This window comes from Poecile atricapillus, chromosome 1 (genome assembly GCF_030490865.1).
Source record: "Poecile atricapillus isolate bPoeAtr1 chromosome 1, bPoeAtr1.hap1, whole genome shotgun sequence".
In the NCBI taxonomy this organism is placed as follows: domain Eukaryota; kingdom Metazoa; phylum Chordata; class Aves; order Passeriformes; family Paridae; genus Poecile; species Poecile atricapillus.
Genome location: NC_081249.1, coordinates 129,884,858 through 129,911,039, shown reverse-complemented (window position 1 = coordinate 129,911,039; position 26,182 = coordinate 129,884,858). Strand labels below are relative to the sequence as shown.

The 26,182-nt window shown below is 38.6% G+C and overlaps 1 protein-coding gene across 6 annotated transcripts in view; it reads right to left on the bottom strand.

Annotated features, from left to right (window-relative positions):
- Positions 1–577: 577 nt before the first annotated feature.
- Positions 578–26,182, bottom strand: part of NELL1 (neural EGFL like 1) — a 317,342-nt gene continuing 291,737 nt past the window's right edge. For 3 of the 6 annotated variants that reach the window (XM_058828276.1, XM_058828281.1, XM_058828290.1), the window contains 5 exons: positions 20,261–20,401; positions 11,472–11,665; positions 5,583–5,759; positions 3,733–3,957; positions 578–2,488 (listed from right to left, as the gene is read on the bottom strand). In XM_058828276.1, coding sequence (XP_058684259.1) covers positions 2,438–2,488; positions 3,733–3,957; positions 5,583–5,759; positions 11,472–11,665; positions 20,261–20,401 — 788 coding nt within the window. In that variant the 3' untranslated portion in view covers positions 578–2,437. The remainder of the gene's footprint in view (positions 2,489–3,732; positions 3,958–5,582; positions 5,760–11,471; positions 11,666–20,260; positions 20,402–26,182) is intronic. The other 3 variants (XM_058828293.1, XM_058828294.1, XM_058828295.1) reach the window with 1 other exon arrangement.

Below are 26,182 nucleotides of genomic sequence, written 5' to 3'. Positions count from 1 at the left end.
GATCAAATTGCTTCATGAGGAAATGTTCATCACAGCCAGGACAACAGCTTAAAATGCAACATAAACAGGTGTGTGTCAATATTTTGACTTTGTGTAAACAATTCAAGCTGTATCACTCTGAAGATAATGACATGTAATGCTGTATAAAATGCACTGAAAGGGTTTTACTGAATTAATTTGCATTTGAGCTCTGGGAAAAAAGAAAAAGAAAATTGGTGTGCAGTGGAAAAGTGTGAATTTCTGTGGTTCTAAATGATATGATCCTAAATATGATCCTAAAAGGTCTGGAGCTTCCAGAAGGCATCCTGGGAAAGGGCTTCACTACAAGGTAGAAGGGAAAAGAATGATTTTCAGAGCCTGCACTGTCTTTAATCCATTTACAGAGCTTCAGCAATTCAGCATGACAGACTGGAATATATGATTCTGCCTAAGTATAAATGACATATTTCTTACCACTCTGATGCTACACCTCTGGGCAAACACTTTTTCTCCTTTTTTGCAACATCATGAGTTCAAGCTGGAAAGGACATTGATCAGTGTTTTATAACCCTGCTAATAAAACTCAGGGAAAGCAATCTGTACACAGGAGTTTATTTAGATGCCCACAAATTTTAAATCATTCCCCTTCATATCTCAGCCCACTGGACATCTTATCCAACTGAATTGGGTTTTACAATATGATATACAAAATGAACTCACATTATGATTTACAAACATCCTTTGAGTATCATATAAAACACAACCCTCTCCCTTATTATACAATCATAACGGCAATGCAAATAGAGTCAATACATTATTACCTGAAAATGATGGGGCATTTTAAGAAAATAAATTTAACTTTACCACACAAAGCTGTTAACTAAAACAAAACCTGTTTAAAAAATTGGAATAAAGTTATCTGAATGTCTGAAAGTAATTCTATATTCTTTGCCACTGTCCCCTTATAAACATAATAGTACTTCATTTAAAAGACAACTAATATTTTTACTGTATAGTCACACTTCTTTCTCATTAATCAGTTTCACATTTTCTGCATGAAACTAAGAAAAACTCACAAATGTAGACTTTCCAAACTGTAGCCACTATACCTATTTCTGCAACCTTTTCCATATATTCAGTGTGTTTAATTAAATAAACAACAACAACAAAAAAACTACACAAATGAGCAGAACAAAACACAACAGGACATTAAAAATGTGACATTTAAGCTGTAGATGCATTGCCATAGAAATATATTCTTGTTCTAATGCCACAGACTTTCTAGCCTCATGAAAAAAAATACACATTAGCTGAAGAGAATCTAAGTTATAACCTCCACACCGGGCTAAGAGTCTTGATTTAAATTCCTGTCTAAACTTAGGTCCTCAGCAACACAGTAAATTTAAGTATTTTTGAATGTCATAAAATATGAGAAGATAAAATCTGTTTCTGAGATGTTGGTAATGGAAGTTACCAAGCATTAAGGTGCTCTGTCCTGCATATCACTGGAACAGGTACCTCTGCCCTTTGTCACTATGGCAGCAGTGACTGAGGATGACAGACATCATTATTACTGTAAACACAAAAGAGGCAAAATTCTGAACTCATCAATGCTGCTACAAATGCAAGCAAAATCTAACCTACTCAAACTGTATCTTCTTAAGGGTCTCTGACTGCTTTAGCACTGTATAATCCAGAGGAATTAAACTCAACAGAATACTGATAATGACTGGTGATTCTTTCTTGAATATGTATTGAATTGGCAGTGGGATAGGATTTTAGTTCCATTTCTCACTATAGAAGTATTGTTGCTGCTCTGCATGTTTGAAGAAGAAAGTGCTTATTCTGCCATTTCATTCAGTTCATGGCATTTAATTTTATAGCTTTAAGACAGACTTATTTTGATTACTTTCATTCTGTCCATACCTTTGAATGCTTTAAAATGTTGGACAGCTGTGAAATATAAGTACTATGAAATCTGACTGTACATACATACATATTTTCATAAATACATCTAACAGGGACCTTGGAACCAAGTATGTGATATCATGGGACAAAATCACAATAGGCTGTCTTATTTGTAAAATCTAAATTCAAAGTAATAAGAGCTGAATTCTATCAATGTTGTCAATACATGAATTAAAACAAAAATATAGCATTAGTTTACCCATGAAATAATTTAAACGTATTTGAAAATTTCTTGACAGGTAAGGTGTTTAATTTACAACACTGAAGAAACTTGTAGCAACCATTGATTTCTATGCACTGTACTGGAAGTCACCCGGACAAGGCTAGCAAGGATGAGCATAGTGATAGGTCCCAAAGGCAACTCCCAAACATCTTCCTTGTTCGGAGACTTTGGTAATTGTCTGTTGTATAAAATGCCAATGCATACAGCTTCCTTTCAGGTGTTAACTCCAGCAGTTTTCCTCCCTTGGCACAGTCCAGTCTGACCCGGTCAGTTATTGTTGAGACACTCTAAGTCCACCGAGCAGCAGACATTCCCATTCTGCATGGACAAACAAGAACAAGTCACAGGGGCTGGTGGCATGCAGAGATAGGTGCATCCCTGACACATCTACCGCCTAAAAATATCTGCCCCCCAGCATCTAGGGTGTTGGCATTACTCCCAACGATGTCTCTTTGAAGAGGCCAACTTTGCCAAATAATACTGACTTGGCCTGAACTACCACAGGAACTTGAAACCTGCATGTGGTCCCCATAATAAAATACAGCACTGCAGTGGCAATAGATGACTGGACTTTTCTCTCATGCAAGAAAGTTAATGGAGATAATTTTGATGTGATCCACACAGGAAAGCTTTCTGCTTGTCTGAAATTAGTAGAAAGATCAGACTCTTGGTTCATGGCAGATATGGAGGGGATGGGGGCAACATAAACAACATACAGCTCTGAAATATAATCCATTGTTAAATATCTTATCTATCTCTATTCTAACCTATTGTCATTTATAAAGCTATCTTATGTAATAAAAAAGTACAGCAACTACTAAAAGTCCAAATGAACTTTTTTTTTTTTCACTTTTCTTTTTTTTTAATCCATCACAAATCTGCAGAAGAAAAAACTCAAAAGAGTGGCAGAAAAGCTACCTTCAATAATTTAAAGCCCTGGGGGAATATCTTTCTCTCCCAGAGTAAACAGAAGAACATTTTATATAACCCAAACCAACATTTTCATAATTCTGATATTAGCACAGTGGGGTCATCACTGCACAAAGCAAGGGAAATAGACTGCACTCCTGCATAACAGCCATTGGATTAAATATGTCTTGATGAGACCAGGGAACAGAACCTGTGACATTCCCTTCCCATCACTATTGTGGGAGTGCTTTTATCTCAGAGCTGCAACGCCTTTTTACTTTTGTACTTGCTGGTGAAACTTTTATATTAGTGTTTTTGCCTCAGCTTATTAGCTCTGTAATACATATTTTCATGAACTTGCACACTAGGGAATTATTGAAATGTTACCCTTGACTCATACTGAGAATGCCTGAAGGGCACTTCAAGAGAATGTCTTAAAGTTGCACAAGGATATTAACATATCTGTGCTCAACATTTTCAACAAGGAGAGAATTGTTTTGCCTATACTCTACCAGATAGAAAACACATGTGTTTTCTGTAGCCCCACTGGTCTCATTTACTTCACCAAAATCTTAATGTGAGCCTCCAGGGGCAGAAAAAGACCCCAATTTTGACAGGTATAATCCATGACCATACCACCTGGTCCATTGTACCTTGCATTTGCAGGTTGTACAAGGAGATCCCACCATTGTCCATACTGCGCCACTAAGCCGTGTGATTCCATAGCCATCTGGACAAGTTTTCCTGATGTCATAGGTGATGTTGTCAGCCAGACAGGGATCACTGACACAGTGAGGACAGCACTCTCCTTCTGAGATGGCTGTGTACTCGCAGTTGAGGGTTGGACACTGAAGAGGCCAACAATCCACCTCTCCTTCCTATAAATATTGAAGCAAATGTCACTGAACTTGCCATTTATGAACCAACAAGAAACTTTGTACCTTTTTGAATGGAAAAGTGCTACTTTGCCAAATTTGCAATGAACTGAATGGTTCAGACCTCAGTTTGGTTGATCACACAAATACATCTTTGAATACTGATCTGAAGTTTCCTAAATGTAGCAGATTATCATTTGGTTGATTCCTGACTAAACAACACTATCATCATCATAGCAGGAGAACTTGAGATCTTTGGGGTTTTTGAAGGCAGAGTTAAACACTGGGTACTTACATTTTCTACAAACTATAATTTTTGCTGTGATTGCCTTGCAGATTCATGCACTCTTTCTTCTCCTGGCCACATAAACATCTCTGCAGGATCACAGCAAGGGTTTAAATAGAAAATTAACACTGCAGATAGATGTAGGTTTGTATGCTGGAGAAGCACTGAACATCAATTTAAGTAGCAACTGCCAATATCAACTTTATTGTTAGAGCAATACCATTTATGTTCCACTGACCCATTTTATTCCATTACTCATTTATTTTTACTTTATTATTACTTTTATTTGAAAAAAAACCCTTGAAACAGTTTGATAGATAAAGACATGGAGAAGACAGAAACATCAGGTCACTTCTGCAGAGTATATTTCTGTGTGTCTAAATTTAACCTGGAAAGGTCTTCAATAACTTGCACTATACTGCTCAGTAAACACTTCAGATGCTGGGAATATCACACACTGCACAGAAGCTAAAGTACAACACTGATTTAGGTCATCGCTGTTTTACAGCTCTGGATGTTTTCCCAATCAAAAAATTAGGCAAGAAACTGCAAGCCACAACCTCAGTACTTACTCTGTGCATTATGGATAATTACCTCATGACAGTGACATAACTTTGAATGCAATTTCCTTCCTGATGCTCAGATACCTCTTGATTATTAACATATATAAAGGCTATGTTATACAGATAGCTATAAATGGAAAACTGATCACTTTAATGAACTTCATTTATACACTAATTAGTATAACTATGGAAAACCTAAAGCTTTAAGGGAATAATCTATAGTGTCTAATGAGAAAATAAGTGTTCTTTATTTTGTATGTTTTCCTAGTAATTTCAGTCTTTTTTATCCTTATTTGGTAATTTTTTTCTAATTTATACAGTGGCACTGGCACCCCATGTTTCCAGATTTGCAGAATTCATATAAATCAAGAAATAAATTTATTGTTCCTTTTGACAAAACAGCCCCACCAGATGTAATTAAAACCAGAAAGTTCTCCAACCAACTCCATCACTTGCATAAAAGGTCTTAAAAAGTCATTAAAAGATCAGACAACCTTATAGAAGTTCTCAAAAGCAGACTAATGCTAAAATTATTAAAGTGTCAAGGTTTCCAAGCTTTAGTCAAGCTTACAATTTTTCTCATTAGACCTATTTATTCAGCAGTAAGAGAAAAACTGATGGTGTAGCTTTCAGTTCTCTGGGGCTCTGTAAGTTCTTTATCATCACCCCGCATCTGAAAAGCAGGTGAAGAAAGAGCCATGAGCCTGCCTCCAGGTCTGTTTTGCTAAAAGTCATAATCATTATTATTCTTACTCCTATCCAAACTGCTTTGTGCATACCAGGCAACGGCACTGCTGGCAGCTGTAGGTCCAGTTGTCCCCGCTGCGGTAGAGCTTGTGCCCAGTCTGGTCGAGGCACTGGCTGGTGACACGAGTGTCACACTCCGGGCAGCAGAAGAGGTCAGCGCTGGGGTTCCTGCAGTCACAGGCTGTTCTCCGGCAGAAAATCTTCCCATCCTGTGAGGACACATTGACCTGACATCAACCACAAACTGCCAGACAGTCAGGTCACAGGGTGTGTACATCAAAGGGTATATATTTGGCTTATCAGGAAATACTAATTTCTTAGTGTATTCCATGCCAATAAGGACTGGATCTTGCCTGTTATAATACAACAAATACCAGTACTATCCCAGTTTCTGTCAATGCATTAACACAATTCTGTCGGAATCTGAGAACACTTTTACTGTCTCCAGCCAACTGAATTTAAAAGCAGTTACTATCTCAGTGAAATACAGTGAAGCAATTTCATATCTCACTGGTTACATCAACAAACTGTTCAAGCAATTGCCACTCTAATACATATAATATTTATTTAGCATTATTTTGACTGAATGTACCACTGTGAAGAAAATAGGTTGAATAAAGGTGTTCCCTTAAACTTAACCAGAGCAAAATATAGCACAATCACAGTAGCACTAACTGTTCTTTATTCTGACCTCTGTGCCTGTTCCACATCTGGATCTACAACACACCAGCTTAAAGATAAAAAGAACTTATCATCAATTCATTATAATTCAGTGCATGTATTACAGAGGGCCTGGATAAAGCTATATTCTGCTTTGGATCACAACTATGCAACTCCTAAAGCAACTCTATTCATTTCATTGAAGTTTTTCCTAGCCACGTGGGAACTTTGTTTTGAGTCTGTTATCTGATGTAAGGAAGAAAATTTCATTGCCACCAAATATAGGAACACCTTTCAATGCAAGGGAATTTATTTCCCCTGATCCTTGAAAAAACTTATTTCTAGTAAGAGTGAGTGAAGCCCAGGATGTCTTTTCCACAGGCAGACAAAAAAGCCAGAAGCACAGCAAAGGATCACAGAATGGTTTGGGTTGGAAGGAACACTAAAGCTCTTCTTTTTCTAACCCCCCCGCCATAGGCAGAGACACCTTCCACTAAAGCAGGTTGAGGTTGCTCAACTTGTAGCAGGGGGGATGACTGCTTATGATCTGATGTAGGAACCAGGGTTTGGTTCCTGTTTTAAAGCAAAGCCAATCTTGTCCACAATGCAACATGTACAAAAGCAGCATCAGGGAATCACAACGCCATATCAATTCAGTGTCACTGCTGCATTCCATCATAGTTTTGAATGGATTAGAGTATTCATTGCTGTTGTAAAAATAATTATCATTATTTCTTATGCCTAACAAGCAAAGCTGAAGACAACACAAAATTACGAGAAAGTAGAAAAATGCCAGGTTAACACGGATCTGAACTGCTTTTGCCAACTGCAGGGCATATATTACTCTACAAGCTCTGTTCAATGTTGTATGAAACTCAGGTAAGTATTTTGTACTAGTGGCTAGATTGCCACTTCAGCTGTGGGAGGAGGATAAACAAACTTTATCTCCTTACTCGGCAGTCTGAGTAAATCACAAGGAAGAATGGTAGCAGCCCATTTCCTTAGCCATGAGTTTGGCCAGGTCCAGCTGCACATTAAAAGCCAGCTTAGCCCAGCAGCTGTGTCAGGATGACCAGCTCCAGGCATGTATGGCTGTGACAGGAATCCAGGGAAACTCAGCCATGGCACTCTCTCTCCTCTTCTGTGCTGATTAAAAATGGCTAACAACAGCCCATCTGCTTAAATGCAATTCACTTTCTAAGCTTTCAAGATCAGTCTTCAAAATCGCCCTTTTGGCTGGTGACATAATTCTATGAGCATTTTCTTTGCTGCCTTTACTTTCCACATTTCAGAACACTGAAAAGACCTGATGATTTTACCAGAGAATTTTTGGTAATCATAATACACTGCTACTCTGTATTGTCTCTAAGCATCTGTGTTTTGTGCCTCATAAGCCTCATAAGCTACACTATCTCATGTGCATCTTTGCAGCTCAGCAGTAGCCCTGAGAAATACATACAAAATTGAGAAATATATATAGAAAACTTTATTTTCTTTAGGTGAGTAATAACATATAACATCTTCTTACTACCTCTTCCTTCCCACTTTCCTCACTGAATCAGTTCTACATTCTTCAAAAGCATCAGAGGTATGAACATAAAATTGTTCTCATCAAAGAAAAAACTGACACACAAGAGAATTGCTGTTTTCACAAAGCCACAAAGCCAGTTTGGAAAAAAAATCAGACCATGCAAAAACCAAACCACCAAATGGTTCTCATCCTCAGGAACACACATCAGCTTGGTAGATCCTCCTGCTCCCAGTGCTGCGTGTATCTCCCAGGCCTTTTTAATACAGGGAAGGGAAGGTTGTCTTAGCCTTTCGATGACAAACTCGAAAGCCCAGACATAGCCAGACTGCACAGCCAGGCTTGGCTTATTTCATGAGAGCACAATAGCTTCCTACTCCAAATTCTACCAGCCTTAAATCTGATGGCATATTAAATCCACAACAGTTCAGAAAGAAGCTTATACAAGGCATGCCAAATATACTTAAGGAACAATGTTAATTTATAGTTTTGAGAACTGATGATTTTGTAAACTTTATGTACATTTAGATGAACAAGAATGGTTTGAAGACACTAGGTCCAGTGAAACACTGAAATAGCCTGTGCTTCAATAATGACACTTTGCTTCATTATATAAAAGAAGTGATATAATTTCCTATATTCCACAGCATTCTTCTTCACAAATAGGTTTGAAGTTCATTAAGTAAGTTTAATATATTTAATTTCTTTTGCACCAGATTTTAAGTAAAAATATTTTAAAGATGGTAACTATGTGTTTCAGCCAGTGCATAAAATATATCCACCTGTCCTTTGACAGAATAGTTATAGCAAAAGAAAAGACAGTTTTATTTCAAAACTGAAATGCTGATTTGCCTCCTAGATAAAACAAGTAAGTAGGATCATTGCAAAGTTTGAGTAAGTAGTATAAAGAATGGTTTAGTTACATTCTGCTCTTTTCCCCACTGCAAACTGAGCAGACTGCAAAAGATCAAGCAGGGCCAGTTCTCCATGGAACTGCATGAAAGGGAGAGATTTGAGAAGTAGTCTGGTGTACTGGAAGCTATCAGGATGTATAAAAATGTATTTCATTAAACACTGAGTGAAGACTACATTTTGCCTGAGATGTGATATGTAAGGAGCTCTTCCTATTTTCTGTGTTCTATAGACAAGAATTTGGTGTTGAAACAGTCAGCTACTGGAATGGAATTAAATGCAAATGTTAATTCACAGAGGGAAAAAGTGAAGCAAGGAAGACATAGAAAGAGTCATAACAACAGTGTCAGGCTCAGTTGAAACTATGTACTAGTTAATAATTTCTTTATTTTCATATACTAGTAAGAATATTCAACATAAGAAATACATGCAATGAGATATGGCAAATAAATTGCAAGCAATCTAAAATGTGAATACTAATAATTCTACAAAGGCAGACCAGATGTCTTCACATGTATAAAACTGCTTATTCTATTGACTGGAAATCCTTTCATAAGATTGCCCATTCTGCAAGATTACAATAAAAGCTTGATATATATTCAGTAAAGTTGAACACTTCAGCTTCTGAAAGGAGGAGTTTTAGGGAGCTTGAGGCTGCTTAAAGTAAAAAATATAGCAACTAACAAGAACATATTCCCTACTGAGCCCAAACCAGCAGTGTACTTTTTAGGTTGTATTCACTCTTACATCTTCATTTTCCCTTCTGCTACACCACAGCAAAACAGAAAGGATGAGACTTTCAGCTTCTTTGCAACTTCAAAATACCTCTTTCCCATTCAAACCCCCTCATGCTTCTCTGGCTCCCAAGCATTGAGATATGGAGACTGACAGGCCAATTCCCATGGTCAACTTCAGCTTCTCGCAGAGGCCAAAACCTAATTTTACCTGAACTCATATATGGGCCTATAGTTCTCTGCTGTGCCTTTGGACAACTTCATCCATACTATGAACAAATCAGGTCAAAGTGATCATAAAAGACCAACCACTTCTCAGATTACTGTGTTTCTAAAATTCTTCTAATTTCAAAGACAGCATTCCTCTGTTAACTAGTGAAAATCAGAAAAGCAGAACTAATATTCTAACTCGGTTACCATACAAAGAAAAAAAAAAGGTAATTTCCAGGGGGAAAAAAAGCAAACAAAAGCACTGTCCTGGTATAGGGAAAATTTGGGAGAAAACCTCCAAATGGGGTCCCACCAGAAAGCAAATTCAAGCAGCCCTTCCTCCAACTGGTTCGAGAAAAAGATTTTTTTGGAGAAAAGTGGAAAAAACTGTTTATTTAACAGAAATTGAATAATATTAAACAATAAAGCCTTTCGCTGTTTGATGAGATGGCAAATCCAAAAAAGTAATTTTCATGGAGTGTAGCACGGCTCTCTCAGGTTCTTATCAGTCCCTCTGGTGCTGGAAAGTGCCGAGGCCTAGGCCCTGGTAGGCCACAGGGTTTGTCTGGGTTTTCAGTCCAAAGCAGGTTTGAACAGGTTCAAGGAAAAAGAAAAAAAATACAGTCTGGGGAACTTCTCTGCTTCAGCTAGCTAAAAACTAACTAAAAGCAAAGGAAAGGTCTGTCCCACTGTCTGTCCGTGCTGCAGAAAACACAGTCCAGAGAAGCAGAAGGGAGTGAGTGCAGTTTCTGCAAACAAACTGCACATTTCTTCTTCCCCCCACTTCACTCTTGGAACCAATCTTAAAGGTGTAGAATTTAATATATAACATAAACAGAACAGGTGACTGGGGATACCAGCATCATAAGTCAGCCCAGGACAAACAAACAACAAAAAGCCCCCACCCTGATCTAAATGTTAACTATTTAAGGAACATCCACTGATACCAGACCTGGATTTTCCAAATAAGCAGAGAGAGCTTCACTGCTCAAGTGGGAGACCCACCAACACAACTAAGGAAAAAGCTAAGGAAAAAGCTGGCCTTCACCTTTATTCACTTTGAGGAAAATAACTGTCTGTTGCTGTTACTGTCAGACACAAAATGATTTACACGGATGCAGCTCGAAGTGTGGTGAAAAAAGAAGAGAAGTTTATTTGTTCTTTCAGTATTTATAGGTTTTCAACAACAATAAGGGATTGGATAGTCCGGTTAGCACTTTCCCAACCACACTAGCCGTAAGGGATGTCCATTAAAAGGCATATCTTTAATGGAATGCATAAACACCTATGTTTATAGTTACTTTCCTGGGAAAGTGGCTAGAAATTATGAAAGCAATATCGAAAGGTCTGATTTTCAGGGTGACATGTTGTTCTCTTCTGACCTTTGACACCTGCTCAGACCCTTCTTCTCCCCCAGTTAATACAAGAAATGTATTCCAAGCAGAGGAAAACACAGCCAACAGGAAGTGGGCTGACTACAGTGCTGTGAGATGCATATTCATATGAAAGAGAAATTAAAATCAGTTTTCAGCATTTCCAGTGTGTTGGAACCTGCACATTGCGTTAAAGGGTAATGCAAGACCCTCTTCAAGGCACACTCTGAAATGCTGTAGTCCACAGTCTGACATGGTAGAAGTTCGGCAGGGTTAGCCATTATTCAGTTATGTGTGTGATTGTGCAAATTAAGAAAATAAATGCCTTCCCAGAAGAGTATCTCCATCCCAGCTTCAGTGTACACAGTGCAGCTTTCCTTTTGCTTCAGTGCCTTGGGCTTAAGCTAATATTTTTGCCAGCAATAGTAGCACTGCAATATTGGGTTTCTCACATGAGCCCAGAGAATTAAAGGACTCCTGAACTCCAGGCCAGCGGAATCTCACCTTGCAGGAACAAACGGAGCATCTATCCTCTCTCAGGGTCCACACCTGCCCGTTCCGCTTGAAGCCACCTTCATGGGGACAATCTCCAGTGCAAGATGGCCCAGATGGACAAAGGCAGTCAAACCCTCCTGCCAGGTTCACACAGGCTGAATCATTCCAGCAGGTGTGGATCTTTAAGGCACACTCATCGATATCTGCAAAATAGAAGATTTATAAAAGATTTGGGCACATTTTTCATGAGGCAAGTTTTATTTCTGCATTAAGAAATTATTGCTTATTCTGCCTTGCTGGTGGATGAGGATGAATTCCTTTCTATATCTTCCATATTTACTTGGTAGACTTTAAGCACTGATGGTTTTTAGGTTATTCTTCAGCATTTATTTTGATTCTACAAAGAATTCTTAAACTATCTCCATCAGGCTGAATTGCAAATGCTGAATCTGAGGTACCTTAGTGGAACCATATATGAATGACTAATTGAACCTTCATATAAGGGTGCATACTCATTTCCCAGTGACTGGAAACTAGCAAGCAGAGTGACTTTCTGTTAACTAGACCACTCTCTTTCTGGGTTTTACATCAAAACAGAAGTGCATTATTCTTCATAATTTCTTAATACAAGTAACATTCCCCATACGAAAAGCAGTCAGTTGCATCCTTTTCCCATTGCTGGAAGGTAAAAGTGAATCAGAAAAAGAAAAAAAAGGAAATAAAAATAACTCAAAGGCACCTGATACACAAAAAATATTCTTAAAGCTATGCAGTATGGCTTAGCAGTGACACGAATAATAGATGAGAACAGAAAATCACTACACACCAGAGAAAAGCCAATAACAATATCCCAATTAATTTGTTTTTGAAGGGTAAAATATAATTATGCAATATGAATTTATCTAGGGAGTTCATGCAGTGCTCTTTTTCTTGCAATGAAAGCTATTATATTTTTAAGCACATTGTTAAAAATTGGTGGTTTTTTTCAGAAAATAACTTTGGGCTTTTCTTAATATAATGACAAACTGTGCAGCTGAAATACAGGTAAACTGCTGGGTCTTTTTTGTTCCAACATGAACAAGGAAAACTGTAATCAACAGTGGAAGGAAGGGTAGAAAAGAAAATCCTTTAGAAGCATGTGGTGGTTTCTATCATGATAGTTCCAGAACAGTATTAGATGAATTCAGAAATTACAAGGAAGAACCACCATACTTATAATTTGAAATTACCTTATTGCTAGGGTGAAATTTTAACTGTTCAGTATTACCCAACAGTACTTTTAACTTCTCTCTAAACCAACAAAGTCAAGAGAATTTACAGACAAAAGTTACCTAAAGTCTAATTTAGGTGGGATGTGATGTCCAGTGGCCTTACTTTTTGGACAAGTGCCACAGGTCCATGAGTCATCACCTCAAAATGTCCTATCTTAAAAAGAATAAGAATTCTCTTATTCTGCTGAAGGAAACTCTTTATAACAATCAAATCGCTACATTCAGTCTGGTCTGGATAATGCAATTCCTGATTTCAATTCATAAATATTCCAGGAACAAGTGGAAATATGGTCATGCAGTTGGATTTGATTAAATGCAAAAATCAGTCTGCACAACTGAGTCAAAGCTTTGGGCTGCCAGAAAATGATTGTTCCTTGTTGTGCTTATAGACCCAGAGGGAAGGTGGCGGCAATTTCACTGCCTTCCCAGGGCTTCAGTCCTGCACCAACCTGTGGGCCAGTCCTAGGCAAGAAATGTCCCCAGTGGCCTGACATCATGATTCAATTGCTCATCATCCAGACTTGCCTAAAAATGGTGCATTTTGCTGTCCTTAAAATCTTAATTGCCAGAAAAGAACATCAGTCCTCTAGAGCACAACTTAGCCATAACTGAGTACTTGAAATATTTACTCAGGGTGGTGAAAAAGGTACAGCACTAAGATAAATTAAAACTTGCTCTTCATTGTTTAACAAGTGCTAGAGTGCTGCAGGAAGTAAAAAGCATGAAGACTGACATGAATAGAACAAACTGGTATCAAATTAATTATACCCAAATAGCTACTGTAAAACTTAAAAAGTTCTTAAAGATATCCCATTTTCCTTTCAATAGACTTCAACTTGTATTTTTTGTTGAAAACAAAGGTATAAATGAAGCATTCACTTTGCCTTTGGTAGTTTCAACAAGCATCATCAATATTGTCTTCCCTACCCCATTAAGAGCTCCTTGACTATAATCTGTATAGGATGTAGTAGAATAAGAGTGCAGATTAAAAAGGTAGCTTTCACAGTTCAAAACTAAGGATTTCACAGATGAATATAAAGCCATATTGCCTACAAAGTTGCATTTAATTACTTTACTTATGACACTGAAATCTAATTCTGTTTCCATGTAATTTAACAGATTTATGGAAAGCCAGATGTTAGCAATAATAGAAACTAACATTTTTTATGTTCTCAGTAGTACAGACATGTTCACACAAAGCCAACTTAATCTCCTATGTGTATGCAGAAGGGAAGAACCCCCAATTTATGGACCTCTACTGCTTTTCTCCATTTAGCACACATAAACATTAAGAGCAGCCTGAACTGGTAAATGGGAGATTCTTGACAAGAATCAAGCAAAGCATGAACATAAATTCCTAATTGCTACGCAGCTTTTTGGTTCTTTATGCAAATAATAGTTTGTTATTCTTTTATGACATTTATTATTTAACAGTTTTAGTCATTAAACAGATATAAAAGGTGTGGACACTGCACTCATTTGCAGTTGAAATTTTAACAGAACTAATTTTCTGAGACTATCCCTTCGGCAGTTGTACTGTCATCATTGATTACATTTCCTAAAGTCAGAACAAACAGACATTGTTCCCAATGTGAGGGAAAAATGTTATAAGCATAACATGTTTTTGTCCCTGTCACTCCTTCAGCCTTTAACCAGATTGGAGGGGTGGGGAAGGAAAAAAAAATCCCAGCCAAATGCTCCCACATTATTAGCTCTCAGTTAGGTACAGAAAGTATTTCATTTTAATGAAGATCAAATGGCCATATCAGTGTAAGATCAGCATGTAGGTGGCTATGCAAAGAATGAAAGAAAATACTTGTATTTAGTGTGAAATTTCTCTTTAGCAACTGGAATCAATGTGTCAACTTAGGTCTTGAAAAATTAGCCTAGTTCAGTTGTCCAAAACAATAATTTAGTGAATGTGAAAACTATTATGAGACTTTTGCATTTAGCTTATTTTTGTAGTTTTCAAATCCTTGCTTGGCTCAAATTTGCCGCATCCCATCAGGTTTCATTTGCTTTCCCACAACTGTTCTCAGAAGATGCAGGCCCAAAACTGGAATATTTAAGAATGGGAAAGGCAAAACAGCACACAAATGTCATTTCCCATTATAATTACACAAAGCAGGAGGGAGATAAAATATTAATTTATAAATCAAGCAACTTTGAAGAACACTGGAAAAAGCAAGGAGACTCTGTATTCTTTCCCTATATGGAAAGGACAAGAACAAAACTGTCTTTACGTTTGGACGGATTAATTCTTTCATGTATCCTATCAACCTATGGAAATAATCTTATTTTCACACCTGGAATAGGATTTTGCAATTTTATTCATTATACTGAGATTCTCTGTGGCAAAACTACTAATTAACCTAAATAAAAGTGGCAGAGTTTTCCTTCCCCTCTCCAGACAGTTCCTTTTCAAGGAGAAGTGGGGATATAGTGGAAACACCCATAGTGAGCAGAAACTTGCTTGTACTGCAAAGCTTCATGCAATTTTCTATCAACAACACAGCCAGCAGCAAAGGAACTGCTGCCAAGGCACGTCAGCCTTCTCACAACTAATCAAGATCTTAACTCTTCAAACTCTCCAGTCAGTGCTTCTATAAACAAATGCACAACCATAGGTATCTGACCATACACATTTCAGGAATCAGTCACATTTTGTGAATGAAAAGAAGAAAGAAATCAAACCACCCAAGATGTACTCATTTCTAATATACTCTCAAAGTACATGGATAGCTCAGTAATGTGGGCAGACAAGAAAACAGAATCAAAATGGAAGCAAATAATTCCCTGAGATGTAATTTCCATCCTTTTTGGCTGTAATGAGAAGTAATTTGCCTCAGATATTATGATGTCCCATGACCACTGCATTTGAATCAGGTAGAAGACAAGCATGACTGTACATATCAACGCAAGTTCATTAACTTGGTTTCATTGAAATTTTAAATCAATCCCTAGCTACTTAATTTCTTAGTTTTCAAGGCTATTTAATTGTAATTTTTAATTGTAAGACTTTTCCATAGCACCTTAATAAATGTGTGCAAGCAAGCCATGCAGTGTGGCGCTCTGTATTATCATGATAAGCTGTTGCAGAAGAAAGAACCCTACTAATGTTCTAATTTTAACTGTTATGGTACATTAAACAATACAGTATATTATTAATACAAAAAATATATGCTGGGCTCCCAAACCAATGTATGTACAACTTAACTAAACACTGTTTTGACAAATCATTTTTCACAGGCAACTTGTCACTTAATGGTTTTTGCCTTCTTTCTGAATCAAAGTAGTTCGGAGTTGTCTTTGAAAAAGTATCACCAAATAGAATAATTTTTAGCTAGAAAATATTTTATGATGGTACTTACATTCTATAGAGATTATAACAGTCTATTAAAAAACAGTGCATAGTAAATTAGATTCTGAAGAAAGAATTTACTAAAGCTTTCTAAAAATATAGAAATGACTAAACACAATTACCTTGAAGACATGTAACACAATTTTCTGTCAGAATACAAAAATTAGAACTTACTAGATGGAAAGTAAGATAACTTTCATTTTACAGGATGAAATCCAAACACCAACTCTGACACTGTAAACTTTAAGAAATTCTATGAGCAGAATGGAAGAAAGTTGTAAAATAGCAGGTTCTAGTTGGGCTTGCATACTCTATACCACATGGAAACCTTTCTGCCTACATAGCATTTCCCTACCAACAGATTGGAAAGTAATTCTCAGGTGTATGGGAAGATTTTCAAAGGATGGGTTTTCCTTTTTGTGTCACACAAAAAGGGGGAAAAATAAACCTCCTTTGCTTTTACTTTCTAATCTAGATAAGAGACACCACAGTAGCATACCATGGAATATATGAAAGGAACGGATTTAAAGTCCATTCAGATTTGACCTGTAAGCACTGATGCATCCAACTTTTGTGGGGGACTAATACCTATGGAGTTTTCTTTCATGAGTTCCTGAGTCCTACCTTTTTCCAGCTCTCATTTCCCCAAACCAGAAACTCTAATCCTGCGATGAGGTCTAGCTACACTAGCTTTCAGGCTGAAATAAACGGTGAATCCTATGAAGATTTGGTGGAAGGAGGATCCATGTTAAGCTTCCCTACAAAACTTTTAGTGGTTCTTAAAGAAAAAAGAAAATAAACAAAACCTGACAGGCACTGCTGCTTTGGCTGTTGTTCATTCTGTGCATGCAAGTCGCAGTGTAGGGACCAAGAAACACAAATCATTATGAAAAAAATAGAATCAGTAAGTCTGCACTCCAGGATCTGAACAGCACTCTACAGACTGGAAGCATCTCACTTAGAGATGGAGATTGAAACATATCATTTGCTTTGGGCTTTTTTTATCAGTAGATAGTCATAAATACTGTATCACATGACAGTTCATCATTCTCTCTGCACTATTATTGTTTCTTTAAATCAGATTGCAGCAAAGCTCCTATTACAACTTTTTTAAAAAACCAAACAAACAAACAACACAGCAGCTGTAGCCTACAGGTTTTAATTGCTAAGCAAACTTTGGTAGCAACTTTGTACAGCAATTGTCTTTTGTCTGCAAGCAGTATTCTTAATAACACATTGTGAAAGACCAGAGGCTCATAAAAACACTACTGTGGGAAATCAAATTACATTCTCTTAATTTGAGCCTGCTCACCATCACTACATGAAGCTGACATCCCTGATAAAAGCTGTGTTTGGTTGATATTTTGAGCAATAAAATAATTTTCTCAAACTTGAAGGAGCCTGGCTAAGCTACACATCCTTATTATCCAAGCTCTGGTACAATATTATGACCTTCTGTGCCACATCTGCTGATTTACACAATTGTCCCTCACCAGGTGACAAACTTCACTGTTTTCTCTTTGTCAACGAGAATATAGCTTTTAGAAGCACTGAGGTATCACACTTCTCAAATAGATGCTAATTTCTTAATGTTAAGGCAAACTTTTCTTAATGCAAGCACTGCAGAGATAGTGCAAGCATGACTCAGCTCCATAACACCTACATGAATATGGAGGAAAAGGGGTTAACCAATATGTACATAAATGTATCCAGCAAAAGCAACTGGCTGCCTGGGCCTTTGGGCAATCTGTCAGAGATGAGTACTCCTTCCCACTGTCTTGTGATCTTCTTTTCTTTATTATTATTGTTAGCAGTAATATTTATTGTTATTATTTTGTAGGAAAGGGTTTAATCTTATTTTACTTAAGGTTTTAGCCTATTTATTGTTCTTCAAGTCCTTCAGGGAGGAAGAAGAAAGGTTTCAAAACACACTGAAAGAAAATGGCTCATACCCACCACATGTAAACAAATTCAGTATGCAATACACCAGGAAAAATTACTGTTGCTAAGCAGATGAACCCGCTTTTATCTGAAAGACAGTGAAAGACACAGGTTCTGACTCTAAATGCTCCATCATGCAAACAAGCTCTGCGATGTGATTTATTAGCTATAATGTGCACTGTTCTCTCTCTGTTGTTTTACCAATTCTTAATTGCATTTTAAAATAAGCATCATGGTTTGAAATTTGTCAGTATGGGTTAGGAGAATCTTCCAATTAATTTTTAATTATTATATTTCATTATACTGGTGAAGCAAACTGGTGTATTTCTCTTCCTCACTGGTACCCTGAAGCAGATGGTTCGGAGAAGCTATTTCATTAAAATAACCCCACTAATTTCACATTCAGTTTACAACTTGCATATGGCAAGATAAGCACCTCATCTCACCAACTTCCAGCATGCAGTACAGGTCAAAAGGAGGGCAGTGTGTTTTCATGGAATCATTCCTCCAGTCTCCATCAGAACACAGAACATTTGGGGCTTCTTTTTGCAGTGCCCAACCCTTCAACAGTGATTCAGTGCAAGCAATACTGACCTTGCCAGCACACAGCCTACCTGGGGGTTCCATAGTCTTGCCTATGTATCTGTCTTCTGACATCAGCTTGGCTCTTGATCTTCTGCTTCCCAAATCAGCTACAGGAGGTAGGAGGGATGGGGCTCCCCGTAAGAGTGGTACAAGTAAGCACCAGAAATTATAAAAATACCTCTTACCCCCAGTTGCCTCAGGGCTTTTTCAGGTTATGTCATGTTGCTTTGACCTCTCATAAAGAAGGCATTTTCAACATTTCTCCATTCATTACTCATTTTACAACATTCAAATAAACCAGAGGAGAACTCTTAACAGCTGAGAATTTGTTTAGAATTACATGACTTTCATCTATTTTATCTATGGAATCATGAAATGGTGTAAATTTTGCCATTTTTTTACACAGATACCCTCTGCAGAAGTTCACTGCTATGATTTTATTGAGCTCCCCATCAACTTAGGACAATGTATAAAAAGATAACCTAGCTGGACAATCTACAAAATATTGCTTTGAAAATCATTCTAGTTCCTCTGCATTTTAAAATTATGATACTATCTTATCCCAAGGACTTCTAATAGCCAGAATTCATAAAAGATGGGTATGTTTTTTACAAGTACATATTTATACATTTTTGTTACAAATCGTTATTTTAATGGTAGACTTTAAATCATAGAGAACACCCTTTGAAGTTATGGACATGATAAATGAAATTTACCACATATAAAAACAAAAACCAAAAGGAGAAGAAAAGCTTTTATAGAAAACTCAAGTAACTGACAAGACATGAAGTAACTGAAATTCCAAAGAAAGGACATAACACTAGGAGCCAACTGATCTGTATCTTTACAGAAGTTAAAATGGGATCCCTTCTAAAGAGTTTGAAACTCACCTGATAAAATGCCACATAGGAATTATGTATAAGGCAAATAACTGAAAATGTGGAAAAATGGTAAGGCAGGGGTAAGGCAGAATTACCATCTTCACAATAGTTTTATTGCTGCTTACTTTCTGTAATGGAACCAGAGTCCTATAGCCAGTGAGGGTACATAGACTGCAGGAGCCAGCATTAACTCCTCATGGAGCCTCATCCTTTGTCCTCCCATAGAAACAATTGACAAACTCCTCTGCACCCATTAAAAGTCCCTCTCTATTCTTGCTCTTGGGACTTTATTCTGCAAATATGGTGCATAGAGAATTTGATGTTATTTGTATAATTCTAAAAATTAAATTATGAAGATGCTGAAAAATGGAAAACAAGCAAACTAAAGCAACACACACATACCACAGATATATTCTTCTATCACTCTGTTGAAACCTGAAATTGGAAGACTACCTCTTCCCCTTCTGTGGCCAATTATGCTCCCCAGCAAGCCCACCTTCACTTCAGGTTTTACAACCACTTGCTCTGATAAACGGAGCAGTGCAGTAGGTCATCCTTCAGATCTCCCTCCTGTGGGAACCCCTCATGACTGTGAGGTGCCAGGCCCAGCACCCTGCATGGCTGGGGATGCGGACAGAGAGACATCCTCACTGTGCCCCATTCTGGCCTGAAACACAGCCACTGCTCAGGAACTCGACAGTCTCTTGAAAACACCATGCACAAGGAGGGAAAAAAAAGGCTCTACTGATCATTGCTTACCAACACAGGACTCCCCAGAAGGAGAATAGCTTCCATTGTCATGGAAACCGCTTCTGCACTCACAGTGGTACCACCCTGGGAGGTTAACACAGCGTGAATGGTTGTGACACTCAATGATCCCCTCTGCACACTCATCAATATCTGCCTCAGAGAAAAACACAAGCCAGCCAGGAAATTAATTTCCTTTGACACCAATACTGTAGGTTTGTTTTTTAAAAAATCTTATTGGTTAGGAGTTTTTTAAAAGATTTAATTTAAATGGAAAATAAATAAATAAATAAATGGATCAAGGTTTATTACAGTTCCAAACAACAGACATTTAAAACATGACTCACATAACAACAATAAAAAATAACAACAATACATAATGTAATCTGTTACAGACAAGACATTCTTTTACACCATAATTTGAAAGCGCAAAGCAGACATCGCTCCTTGTTTGATTTTTTGTTTGTGTTGGGGATTTTTGTTTGCTTTTTTAACTTAGAAATTACATTTGTCTGTGCATTTAAAGCATTGCAGAAGAGGTTGTCTACTGAGAAGGCAGTTTCAGCAATATTCCTGCTTTACAAACTGCATGTGCCAGGACACCTTGGAAAGAAAAAGCATTTTCTTCAGGATTTGTGTTTCCAGCATTCAGCTGCAATATTGGCAGCTATCTGGAACTGAAGGTGCTCAGAACACTTCACAAACACTTGTTAATCTCTTTCGTTTATACGATCAAAATAAATACCTAGTAGAAGTGTAACAGTGTGTGACAAACAGAAAAAGCAGTCCACGTTTCAGCTGCAATAAAACCCTTAGCTGGAAAAGAGTAAGGCAAATGACATCAAGTCTGTAGCAATGGAAAGATACAGCATGATGAACACCCTGCTGAGTTTGAAGAAATATGCTGTTTTTAGAAAGGGGTTTCTCAAATTTCGGTAACACGTTTAATAGAGACTTGGTAATTGCCATAACCTTGGCTAATCATGGCTGGCACCTGGCTGCTTCTCCCCTTTGAGCATTTTTCAGCACATTTTTTAAGACTGTAATTAAAATTAGCAAACTAATTATATGTTAACTTTGTGGTAATTTAAGAAGCCATCATATTTTCATTCCTCTATTCAGCTCAAGCTTTTTTTTTTTTTTTTTTTTTTTTTAATTTTGGACAGCTTTCAGATGGGTAACTTATCAATTAAAAGGAGACTCAAATTATTCCCAAACAATTCCCACTTTCACCCACTGAGATTTTTTTTTCTTGGCACACTTCAAATGTGCATAAAACTGTGCATAGCAAACAAAAAAAAGTGGTGAAAATGGGTTTGGAAACTACATTTAGCTCCACAAGCATCAAAGGATAAATGTCTCATGATCCTGATGCAAGACTGAGTTAAAGTGATTAACCACAGAATGTAGCTTTTATCTCAATTTCCAAAATACATACACCAATATGGTTTCATGGCACTGGAGTCATGCTGATGCACATGGAAATCAATTTGAATGAAGTATCCTTCAACACAATCCCATTTTCTTACATCTTACAAGCGATATCATAGAGAAGTTTGATTTTTCCTCATTTCAGTAACAGTATTTTTTGTTGTTGAAATACAGCTCAGAAAAATAAAAAAATGCCGTTTTCCAAGATTCATGTTCACCCTCACTCAAGCATGCATAAAGTTATCTACATAACAGGATCATAAACAGTATTTATTTCTAGTTTTATTCAGCTCCCATCTAACAATAAAGTCAATTTTTAAATGCTTGAAGATCTGTCACTGCTGCCACCTTTTCTGTAGTTTGTACTTTGTGGAAACTAATTTTAGTGTTAAAACACTGCATGAATCTAGCTGTCCATCAACAGTGAGTGCTGCTTGCAAACTCAGACACTTTCAATTCATTACATTCATTACATATACAAATGGAATTTATAACCATGATCCTTTCACATGTCATGGCTGATAAAACAGGTTTAATCCTATTTGGAAAGTGAATGACTTTGCTACTGCAGGTCAATTGCAAATGAATCTATCTTCTTACTCTCTTTCCCAGTATTGGATTGAAGAATGTTTCTGTTTAAAGAGTGCTTCCTTGTCAGTCCCGTACTGGACTTCTATTTGTTCAATTTTACATTTTTAATTTACAAAATTAATAGAGTGTTACTAAAAGTTCTTTTCTAAACTCAAGCCCTTTCAAAACTATATGATTTAGGCTCATGGCAAAAGACAGTAACTGACTAGCTGGCTACTTTTCAGAAAGCCTGTCTGCCAGGGTACCAAAGCTAAGAGTACTTTACTCAGTGGAAGAAGAGCTGTTAGGTTTTGTCTCTACATTAGGTAAAAAAGTAAAATAATAAATAGAACTCTTTCAAGACTAGATGACTTTATTGTGGTAGTACCATACCTGTTACAGCTTTTGTTCCCTGATGTGTAGGGAGACACTAACCATTTTCTTCTACCAGCAGAGCTAGGAAAAAAAGACTTGCTTTCAGTTTTACAGGTTCTTCCTTTACGTCCTTGATTTCCTTAAACCAGTGGAGCTATACCAGCATTGTCCAACCCACACTAGGGGCAGTGGGCAAAGGACCAGAGAAGCTATGTGGGCTTTTTGGGAAAATCTGCCATGACAGACATCATAGGTGTGGTAGCAACTAGTAAAAAACTCTTCAAGCTCTACTTCTTACCCCTACCTCTCCTCTTCAGGTTAAGCTCAGCACTCCTCCTTGCTTCCCAGCCTAGCTATCTCCTGCATACAGGTGCCGGATACAGGCTGGGAGGATGGTGCAGAAATGGGGAAGCAATTCTCCCTCTGCTCCTGCAGCAGATTAGGATTCCTTTGGCAGCACATCAGCAGCATCACCATGTGATGTGATGTGCTTGAAGAGTGGTATCAACAAGGAAAATCTTTAACGACATCTCTGTTCATCTAACACATTACTATTTCTTGAAGAGGTGCACATAAACAGTGAAAGGGTAGGAGATACCATGATGAGTTCTGTAAGCTTCTCCTATGATCTTGTGCATTGTTTTTAGCATGTGTATAAACATAGGTCTGCAGGAACAGGAAAATATTATGGATGTTTTAGAAATTGAGATTTAGGATGCTCAGAATACCCAGAGGGAAAAGCAAATAACAGCTTTATAAAATGGTGTGTGATGCAACCTAACCCACGGATCAGATCATCTCCATGTGGAAGGGTTGATTGACACAGGGGCAGACATGATGATCATACCTGAAAGGGTGTGGCCTTCACACTGGGACTTGCAACCTGTGGCGGGCAAAATACAAGGTGTTGGAGGGGCAAATTGGCAAAAGTCTCTAAGAGCATTGTTCAGATCGAGGGCCTGGATGGAAGACTGGCTAGTGTCTATCCGTTTGTCACTGACTGCAAGTGTCCCCTCTGGGGAAGAGGCACCATGTCCCAGTGGGGAGTCTAACCATCCCTGAGTCCCCCCAGGATTTTTAGAAGCAGCCACTGTGGAGCACCCCACCCAAAAGTTAACATGGCTGGATGACAATCCAGTGTGGGTAAATCAGTGGCCACTCAGTAAGCAGAAACTCAGGGCACTCGAAGAGCTGGTGGAGGAACAATTAGCCAAAGGCCACATAGTAGAAACAACCAGCCCCTGGAATTCCCTGGTCTTTGTAATAAAGAAGCCAGGGAAAGATAAGCGGCACCTCCTTCAGAATTTTAGGGAGTTAAACAAGAAAATTTAGGACATGGGGTCACTCCAACCTGGGATGCCGTCTCCAACAATGTTCCCACAAAATTGGCAATTGGCAGTCCTAGACATCAAAGACTGTTTCTTCCAAATTCCCCTACACCCAGCAGATGCACCACGGTTTGCCTTCTCAGTCCCCACAGTTAACTGGGAGGCCCCAGTGAAACGATACCATTGGAGAGTACTACCTCAGGGAACGAAGTCCAGTCCCTTTATCTGCCAGTGGTATGTAGGGTCATTATTATCCCCTGTTCGCGCTGAAAAAAGAGAAGCCATCATCTTACAGTCCATGGATGATGTGCTTGTGTGCTGCCCCAATGACACTATACTGCAACACACACCTGACCTAGTGGTTAAAGTTTTAACCTCTGCTGGATTCCAACTGCAGGAGGACAAAGTTCAAAGGATGCCGCCTTGGAAATACCTGGGCCTGGAGATTACCGTGCAGACCGTTACTCTGCAGAAATTGGAAATCATTAGTAATCCCAAAACCCTAGCAGATCTCCATTCTTTGTGCGGGTCCTTGAACTGGGTCAGACCCTGGCTAGATCTCACTAATGATGACGTAATTCCCCTGTTCAATTTATTGAAAAGGGAGAGAGAGCTGCTTTCTCCCAGGGAACTGACCCCACAGATGAAAACTGCTACTGAAAAAGCACAGAGGGCCTTGACAGAAAGACAGGCACATCACTTCAAACCTGAGCTGCCTTCCAAATTCATTGTCCTGGGAAAACTACCACACTTATATGGGTTGATATTCCAATGGGCTGAAAGGCAGAGAGATGCACTCTTAATCACAGAGTGAGTCTTCCTCTCCCATCAACGACCCAAAACCATTACCAAGCCATAAGAGCTGATGGCTCAGCTGATCCAAAAGGCCAGGGTGAGGCTGCGGGAACTGGATGGTTGTGATTTGTGTGTATTCACCTCCCGGTCAGACTTTCTGGGGTGGGAAAACTCTCCTGAGAAACTGACCAAAGAGATGTTTGAGCACCTGCTGCAGAGCAATGCTAACCTCCAGTTAGCTCTGGACAGCTACAGAGGACAAATATCAGTCCACGCACCTTCACACAAATTGTTTCATGAGGAATTCCACCTCATTCCTTGTGAGAAACGGAGCCATAGGCCACATCAGTGTTCACTGATGCATCTGGGACATCCCACAAGTTGGTGATGACTTGGACATATTCCCAGACTCAACATTGGGAACTTGAGTTTGTGGAGGGGTCGCCCCAGGTAGATGAACTGGCTGTGGCTGTGAGAGCCTTTGAGAAGTTTTCAGCCGATCAGTTTGGTTACTGACTCAGCCTACGTAGCAGGGGTCGTGTCTAGAGCAGAGCAGGCAGTTCTCAAAGACATTGAGAACAAGCATCTCTTTAGGTTGCTCTCAAAACCAATTTATTTAGTTTCAACTCGAGAGTATCCATTCCATGTGATTCATGTGAGGTCACATACTGAATTGCCAGGGGAGATCACAGAAGGGGACCATAAAGCAGATTCTCTTGCCGCCCCAGTCAAAAGGGTATGTCTTCCAGATGTATTCCAGCAGGCCAAGCCGAGCCACCAGCAATACCATCAAAATGTGCCAGGACTGATCTGTCAGTTCCAGCTGACACGGGGTCAGGCTAAGGCCATTGGTAGCCACCTGTCCCAGTTGCCAGCTCTAGGCTGTGCCATTGCTGGGTATCGTGGTTAACCCACAAGGCCTTGGGAGCTGCGAAGTGTGGCAGACAGACATGACACACATTCCCAGTTCTGGTAGCCTTAAGTATGTCCATGTGAACATTGACACATACTCAGGTGAGGTTTATGCATCTGCCCACACAGGAGAAAAAACTATGCTATGCAACACAAAAGCTATGCAAACAACACTTGGTACAAGCCTTTTCAGTGCTGGGGATCCCTAGGGAAATTAAAACGTAATGGCCCAGCGTATAAATCTGAGGAGTTCCTAGAATTTGTCCAGCAGTTGGGAGTGGAACACAAAACCGGCATTCCCCCACAGGTCAAGCTGTGATTGAACACACACACCTCACAAACAAGTCCTAGCCAGGCAGAGCAGTGCAACAGTGTGGATGTCACCACAACAAAAACTCTGCAAAGCCATGTTTACCATCAATTTCCTGAACTGTTCCTTTGAAAACATCTCCACTCCCCCAGTGGTTTGGCATTTTAACAGTGGTGATCAATTTATGTTGTCACAACGTCCACTGCTCTTAAT